At 39.0% G+C, this 8,758-nt stretch overlaps 1 protein-coding gene across 1 annotated transcript; it reads right to left on the bottom strand.

Moving 5' to 3' along the window:
• Positions 1–5,693: 5,693 nt before the first annotated feature.
• On the bottom strand, positions 5,694–8,405 carry zgc:92907 (uncharacterized protein LOC436733 homolog). Its single transcript, XM_034181586.1, has 4 exons — positions 8,231–8,405; positions 6,804–6,963; positions 6,091–6,229; positions 5,694–5,983 (listed from the first exon to the last, which is right to left on the bottom strand). The coding sequence occupies exons 1-4, from the start codon at positions 8,309–8,311 to the stop codon at positions 5,872–5,874; spliced, it is 492 nt and encodes a 163-aa protein (XP_034037477.1). The 5' UTR covers positions 8,312–8,405; the 3' UTR covers positions 5,694–5,871.
• Between the last annotated feature and the right edge of the window lie 353 nt (positions 8,406–8,758).

Here is an 8,758-nt window from a genome sequence, read left to right as displayed (position 1 = left end):
GTAGTTGTTATCGTAGGTACACTTCAACCGTAAGAGACAGAATCTACCAAAAAAAAAAAAAAATAAATATATATATAGTGTATGATTTTTAAATAATTTGCATTTTATTGCTTGATAAAATAGAAAAATCACACCTTAATATTTGGTACAGTAACCTTTGTTTGCAATTACAGAGGTCAGATGTTTTGTGTAGTTCTTGACCAAGTTTGCACTCTGCAGCAGAGATTTTGGGCCACTCCTCTATAAAGATCTTATCCAGCTCCCTCCAAAGATTTTCTATTGGGTTCAGGTCTGGAGACTGGCTAGGACACTCCAGGACCTTGAAATGCTTCTTACGGAGCCCCTCCTTAGTTGCCCTGGCTGTGTGTTTCAGGTCATTGTGATGCTGGAAGACCCAGCCACAACCCATCTTCAATGCTCTTACTGAGGGAAGGTGTTTGTTTGCAAAAATCTCACAATACATGACCCCATCCATCCTCCCTTCGGTACAGTGCAGTCATCCTGTCCCCTTTTCAGAAAAGCACCCCAAAAATGATGTTTCCACTCCCATGCTTCATGGTTGGTACGGTGTTCTCATCCTCCAAACATGGCGAGTGGAGTTGATACCAAAAAGCTCTATTTTGGTCTCATCTGACCACATGACCTTCTCCCATTCCTCCTCTGGATCATCCAGATGGGCACTGGTAAACTTCAAACAGGGCTGGACATGTGCTGGCTTGAGCAGGGGGGCCTTGCTTTAAACCATGAAGTGTAGTGTTACTAATGTAATCTTTGTGACTCCCAGCTCTCTTCATGTCATTGACCAGGTCCTCCCGTGTAGTTCTGGGCTTTCTCAGAATCATCCTTACCCCACGAAGTGAGATCTTTCATGGAACCCCAGACCAAGGAAGACTGACAGTTGTCTTGTGTTTCTTTCATTTTCTAATAATGGTGCCAACAGTTGTTGCCTTCTCACCAAGCTACTTACCTATTGTCCTATAGCCCATTCCAGCCTTGTGCAGGTCTATAAGTTTGTCCCTGGTGTCCTTAGACAGCTCTTTGGTCTTGGTCATGATGGATTGTTGGAGTGTGATTGACTGTGCGCACAGGTGTCAATTAATACAGGTAACGAGTTCAAACAGGTGCAATTAATACAAGTAAAGAGCGAAGAATAGGAGGGCTTCTTAAGAAAAGCTAACAGGTCTGTGAGAGACAAAATTCTTGCTGGTTGGTAGGTGATCAAATAATTATTTCATGTAATAAAATGCGAATTGATTAAATATCATACAATGTGATTTTCTGAATTTTCATTTTAGTTTCTGTCTCTCACAGTTGAAGTGTACCTACAATAACAACTACATTCCTCTCCATTCTTTGTTGGTGGGAAAACTTGCAAAATCGACCGGATCAAATCTTATTTGCCTCACTGTATTTATTCAAATTTATCATGGAAATGCATTATATTGGATTGTATCATATCATTCATCATTAAAAGTAAATCGTACGATAGCTCATGTTTCTATAGTTTGTTTTTTAGGGGAGAGGTGCACACTCCTGTTAAACAACAATTTAATAATCACTGCAGTTATGAGTTACTATCCACATTATTCATACCTTTTATAAAGTATCCTTTTTTTCTTAGTTAAGCTTGTGGAGTGTAACAGCTGTGTGGTGTAACTATTTTAAAACTAAAGCCATCACACCTCTTTTATGATCAGTATAACTTGGGTATCTCAGATCTTTAGCAATAACATTGTCAATGGCTACAATAAATTAATAATAATAAAAAGTAGATCACAGTGGATCAGTTCACAGTATTCCTTTCAGTTTAATGAACTGGCAGAACAAACAATATGTGCCAGTAAACCATCTCAAGAAAATCTGGGAATTTCCTTTCAAAATCAATCATGTTTCCCTAAAAATGTTTCTTAAATGTTGGGGACTTCCCCAAGAAGGAACTTAGCTTCTGGTTTATTCTTCATGTAGAAAAAGTGATGTGAAAACCTGGGATCTTTCATTTTCAAATGCCAAATTTTATTTACTCTTCTGAATTTGGCACATGGTATCAGATTCACATTTTTATACATTTCAACTTCATAAGGGCAGCACTGTTGCGTCACAGCAAGAAGGTCATGGGATCAATTCCCACCTGTGGCTTTTCTGTGTGGAGTATGTTCTCCCTGTTTGCGTGGGTTCCCTCCAGGTTCTCCAGCTTTCTCCCACCTCTAAAGACATGCAGGTTAGGTGAACTGGAAACTTTAAAAATTGTCCAGGTCTCCCCTGTAAAAAAGATCTCAATGGGACTAACCTGGTCAAATTATATAAGTACATGCACGTAAATCTGGACTGTGTGTGCTTTCTTCCATTCAGCTGAATATGATTTATCAGGACATTATAGCATCTTAGTATGTTGATTCATGTTATTCCAGCCTCTGTGGAGAATGCACAAAAATATATATTTTTGTCCTTCATGCAGCATTTTATTCATCATTTCTTAAAATGATGAATTTTACCCACACACACACACACACACACACACACACACACACACACACACACACACACACACATGTTCATTCAGTTGTTTAATTTTGTAGAAAAAAAGCAGATCACAGACATGACACAAAACTAAAGTCATTTCAAATGACAACTTTCTGGCTTTAAGAAACACTATAAGAAATCAGGAAAAATAATTGTGGCAGTCAGTAACGGTTAATTTTTTTAGACCAAGCAGAGGGAAAAAAAATATGGAATCACTCAATTCTGAGGAATAAATTATGGAATCACCCTGTAAATTTTCATCCCCAAAACTAACACCTGCATCAAATCAGATCTGCTCGTTAGTCTGCATCTAAAAAGGAGTGATCACACCTTGGAGAGCTGTTGCACCAAGTGGACTGACATGAATCATGGCTCCAACACGAGAGATGTCAATTGAAACAAAGGAGAGGATTATCAAACTCTTAAAAGAGGGTAAATCATCACGGAATGTTGCAAAAGATGTTGGTTGTTCAGTCAGCTGTGTCTAAACTCTGGTCCAAATACAAACAACATGGGAAGGTTGTTAAAGGCAAACATACTGGTAGACCAAGGAAGACATCAAAGCGTCAAGACAGAAAACTTAAAGCAATATGTCTCAAAAATAAAAAATGCACAACAAAACAAATGAGGAACGAATGGGAGGAAACTGGAGTCAACGTCTGTGACCGAACTGTAAGAAACCGCCTAAAGGAAATGGGATTTACATACAGAAAAGCTAAACGAAAGCCATCATTAACACCTAAACAGAAAAAACAAGGTTACAATGGGCTAAGGAAAAGCAATCGTGGACTGTGGATGACTGGATGAAAGTCATATTCAGTGATGAATCTCAAATGCCGTTCCAATGAGATTTATAAAGATGACTGCCTGACGAGAACATGTAAATTTCCACAGTCATTGATGATATGGGGCTGCAAGTCAGGTAAAGGCACTGGGGAGATGGCTGTCATTACACCATCAATAAATGCAAAAGTTTACATTGATATTTTGGACACTTTTCTTATCCCATCAATTGAAAGGATGTTTGGGGATGAAGAAATCATTTTTCAAGATGATAATGCATCTTGCCATAGAGCAAAAACTGTGAAAACATTCCTTGCAAAGACACATAGGGTCAATGTCATGGCCTGCAAATAGTCCGGATCTTAATCCAATTGAAAATCTTTGGTGGAAGTTTAAGAAAATGGTCCATGACAAGGCTCCAACCTGCAAAGCTGATCTGGCAACAGCAATCAGAGAAAGTTGGAGCCAGATTGATGAAGAGTACTGTTTGTCACTCATTAAGTCCATGCCTCAGAGACTGCAAGCTGTTATAAAAGCCAGAGGTGGTGCAACAAAATACTAGTGATGTGTTGGAGCGTTCTTTTGTTTTTCATGATTCCATAATTTTTTCCTCAGAATTGAGTGATTCCATATTTTTTTTCCCTCTGCTTGGTCTAAAAAAGTAACCGTTACTGACTGCCACAATTTTTTTCCTGATTTCTTATAGTGTTTCTTAAAGCCAGAAAGTTGCCATTTGAAATGACTTTAGTTTTGTGTCATGTCTGTGATCTGCTTTTTTTCTACAAAATTAAACAACTGAATGAACATCCTCCGAGGCCGGTGATTCCATAATTTTTGCCAGGGGTTGTAGTTGCTTGCATGTATTATACACATATACGTCAGTGGTAATTAATATTTTGTGACGGTATCACCCAAATATGAAAGCTGCTGACGGTGTTAGGCTTGCAGTCAGGCCTGGTTGCTTTCTTCACCTCAGTAAAGAACTTGCTAACAGATGGTCCATTCGTTAGCTGATAAGCTTTCAATCTGTGTTTTTCACCCAATACCATTTATATATTTATGTAGTATGTTCACGTCTGACTTGGTTCTTCTAATCATGTTTTTAGCTTTCTGGTTTGTAACAAATCTGATACATGATCCAGACCGATTGTCATGGTAACGGCCTGATATGGGAAAATATCAGACCGTAAATCACCCAGAGTGTGCATAGCATCGTAGCCATATAATGGGCCTCATGTATCAACTTTGCGTACGTCGATATTTGAGCATATATGGGCTGTACGCCAAAATGGCTGCGCTACTTGGCATTTAGCAATGTGGTCGTTGGCGTACGGTGCGCTGAAAATATACACCAAGTCGAGAGGTGGTGTAAATTATACACCAAAATGAACCAGCACTGGAATCCACATAAAAATGATCAACATGATAAATAGTGCCATTATACAAATCAATGCATATGTTACATAAATAACACTTTCTTGATTATACTACATAATAATTCATATAAATCCCGCCTTTGCAGGATTGTTGGTCTATGGAGCACGAGCCGTGGCCACAGTGCTGACCGCAAAGAAAGCGCTACTCGCCTTTTTCTCCAGACTTCGAGCCTGGAGCAGCGCTGAGCTTAACTTTATGTGGTGTGATCATTTTAGACAATGAAATTGATAATTACAACTGTAGTGTTGTCATTCTCTTCGCCCGTACTGCAATCAGGTTTTGTTTTCTCCATTCGTTTAACATAAAATAAAGAAATAAATTTAAAAAATAAAGAAATCTGAAAAATAAGGCGTGTCTTATTAATTGAGCTAGCAAATATCCACGTCAAGAATTATTGACATGTGAAAAGAGAATAACACTTTTTTTTATTATACTACAAAACAATTAATACGACGGCCGCTTTTGACGCTCTATTGGCACGCGTCGTGATTGGTGAAGTTCTTTTTCTTTGCTGTCTTCCTGGCTTCCATGTCGTGAAATGAGGGTGTGTCTGAAGCGGAGTCTGAATATTTATGGGCGTGTTCATTATAATTCCGATTGTTTTCACCCGCCGCATTTATCAAGGTCATGTCGGGAGTACGCCGGAAATGGGCAGGTGCGCACTGCTTGATACATGTCACAACAACTTTGGTGTACTTCAAATTTACACCGGAAATTTACGCCACAAGCGCGCAACGTTGATACATGAGGCCCAATAAATTTTTTTTTTTTTTTGGTATGGAATTCCTTGTTTCACTGTATGGTGAAGCTGTGATTGGTGATACAACAGGAAAAACTTGCACTATCACCAACTTCTCCAATCACAGCCACAAAAAAGAAAAAAAATTTCTTATTAAAAACAACCCTCAGGATTCATATAAATCTGTTCTTTAGACTACTGTTATTTGTTATTAGGCACGTATAGTTACTGTTTACTACAAACAAATACAGAGGCTTGAACATTTTTAAAAGTGTTCATTCTTTACTGTGTAATCACGTCGCTTCAGCGTGCCACCACATTCAATATCAAAATGCCATCAAATTCATCGCCGGTCAGTATGACAGCAACAAGTGCTGTGCAAGTGGAAGGTTTCACCTAACCCCAAGGGCCTTGTCTAAAAAGTTTGCAAAATTCCTTGGCTCTCCAGGCAGGAAGGGCTGAAGAACAGAAAAATCCATCGTCCTTAGCATTTCTGTGAGGGTGCTAAACATTTCATTCAGGAGACAAAAAAAAGCATGTTAGTTTTCATTTATTAAAGCAGAATTGGTTTGCCATGTAGATACTGTAACTGGTTTGTGAATAACACACACCTACAAGTGCAGTACAGCAAGTGGGAATCTGCGTGCAGCTGTCTAGCGAGCTCCAGCTGGTGGTTGTCCATCAACTTGTCATTGACGACAACCAGCAGAGGTTTGCCTGCACCAAGAGCCTCCAAGCAACTCCCTGCCCCTGGTTAAAATAAGATCAGTTTGCTCATCACATGCAAGTTAGCCAGGTGCAGGTTTCTACTCACGCTTCCATAAAAAATATCAAATAAAGAGTTTAAATGACCTTTAAATTAACAGTTTGAAACCAAAACGCTTTTTTGCTTTAATTTAAAATAAAACGCAGAGTGTCAAGAACAAAAGTACAGTGACGAAGCTGCTTTTTGATGCATGTCTGCTGTAGCTGACTCCAAGCTACCCTGCTTGAATCTTCACCCATTTTCTGGTATACTTGTGCTTGCCTTTGTCTTAAAGTCTACAGCAGAGGTCTCAAACCGGTTCCAGAAAGGGCTGAGAGGGTGCAGGCTTTTTGTGCAACCACCCACTCCAACAGGTGATTTCACTGATTAACTGATTTCACCTGCTCAAAGTGATGTTAATCAGTGAAATCACCTGCTGGAGTGGGTGGTTGCACAGAAAACCTGCACCCTCGGCCCTTTCTGGAACCGGTTTGAGACCTCTGGTCTACAGTCAGTCTCTTCACACACCATTTACCACTAAAAACCACAAGTGCATGCTTTTTTTTTTTATATGCACACCTGCATGGCTGATGACAAGGTCAGCCCGCTTCATGTCTTCTGCTATGGAATTTTTGAATCGAAACGTCTCCAGTGTGAAATGGGGACAATCGTCTTGGCTGGGAAGGCTTCCTCTTCCAACCTGAAGAACCAAATGTTCATATCCTCGAGCTTTTAAAACCTGTATAGAGCGGGGTAAAATTTATTTAACTGCTCACAATTTGCACACACTTTATATTTGTATCTAACACCAGAAATCAACTGATTACTGTGGCTGGACAATAGTCTGCAGGATTTCATTCAAAACAGACACCTCAGGCAGCAGATGAGTGCCTGATGAGCTCTTCCTAAGTGAAAAGCTGCTTTGACAAACATGACTGACCCTTTCTGCTATAAATCAATTTTGCTGGAGTCAAATTACTCGAATTACTTGTCGAATCACTTGTACCTAGGAAGACGAAAACTATTGATGTAATGACCTGACTTATGTGGGTGATTCTTTAACTACGGGCACTACTGGCCTTGTAAATGTAATTTCCACCACACCGTTGCCTTACAATATAAAGCGCCTTGGGGCAACTGTTTGTTGTGATTTGGCTCTATATACATGTGCTCTGATGTCACCATTTATCGCCATAGAAACTACCCAAACAATCTTTCATACAAACTGTTTAAAGGGACATTACAGTGTTGCGGTGGAAATTACGGCAATAGTGTGGGACAACTACATTTTGTTTAAAAAAATCACAACAGTTGTATGACATTGAATACCCCAATTATGTTTTGATTATTTTGCTGATATTTTATTGAGATATTTTAAAAACATTAGAAAAAAACGTTTCTTTACCATTCATTTTTATCATTGAAGATCAAAAGTCTGGGTGTGGGACAAGCACAAAACGGCATTATTTGCATATAATGATGCTGAAAAAAGGTGAAAAAGTCATCATAGACTACTAGAACAAATTTCTTAACACACTTTCATTGTAAAGATAACTATAAAAGTGTGAAATTTCCCCTTTTTCATACAATATGATCAAAGGACATAAGTGCCCGTAGTTTAAGAATCACCCATGTAAAGAAAAGTAGCTGCGAAACAGATGAACAATCACGCTTACTTTAGTTTATCCAAATACTTATGACCTCTGAAAATGTAGGCAGTAGAAACTATGCAAAAGAAAAAAAAAAGGGGGGGGGGCTGGTTCACTTTAACCCCGTCGTGCTGATTGACGTGCAGCAACAATATTACAAAAAAACTATCAGTCTAAATACTTAAGGACTTGATTGTACATGGTTCATAGATTAAAAACTGCCACCTCTATAAATAACCTCAAATGAGTTATATACATAAGTCTAAAGATTTCGATACGCCGAAATAAACCATGAAAAACAGCGAAACCTGACGTCCCACTGATTAGCTTCGTGTTGCTTTTGTTAGCTTTATTTACCTGAAGCGTTTCAGAGGACGTGATGGTGAAAATGAGCTCATCAAACCTCGTCGTACCGACAGTCACAAACACAGTCTTCATGGAACCGTCAGTTAGTTTACACCCTCTTAAATCATTTTATTTCATTTGTAAAAAGGTGCAAACACTTCCACGTCCAAATATATGACATCACAGCCGGAAAGCAAAAGGGGATGAAAACACTCTGCCACCTACAGGCATTGAGGTGTATTATTATTATTATTATGCATATGTCGCGGACCTGAATGAGCGACGCTCATCAGCATCTAACCATGTCATTTAGGTCCTTCAGACTTTTTCAGTAAAATTGTTCTTGGGAGCATGAGCATGACTAAAACCTTTCAACTCCTGGAGGGGCTCTGCTCCCCATACTCCCCACCTTTTTAAAAATATTTCTTTTTTGCTTTTCAGCTGACCCCTCTTAAGCCCCTGCCACTTTAAGCATTTTTTTTATTGTAGATGTAAATTAATATTCAAAGGTTTCAGCTAATTGACAGCAGGACTGAACAA

Source organism: Thalassophryne amazonica, chromosome 11 (genome assembly GCF_902500255.1).
Source record: "Thalassophryne amazonica chromosome 11, fThaAma1.1, whole genome shotgun sequence".
Taxonomy (NCBI): Eukaryota; Metazoa; Chordata; class Actinopteri; order Batrachoidiformes; family Batrachoididae; genus Thalassophryne; species Thalassophryne amazonica.
Note: the sequence above shows the minus strand (reverse complement) of the source record. Positions and strands in the feature narration are given on the sequence as shown.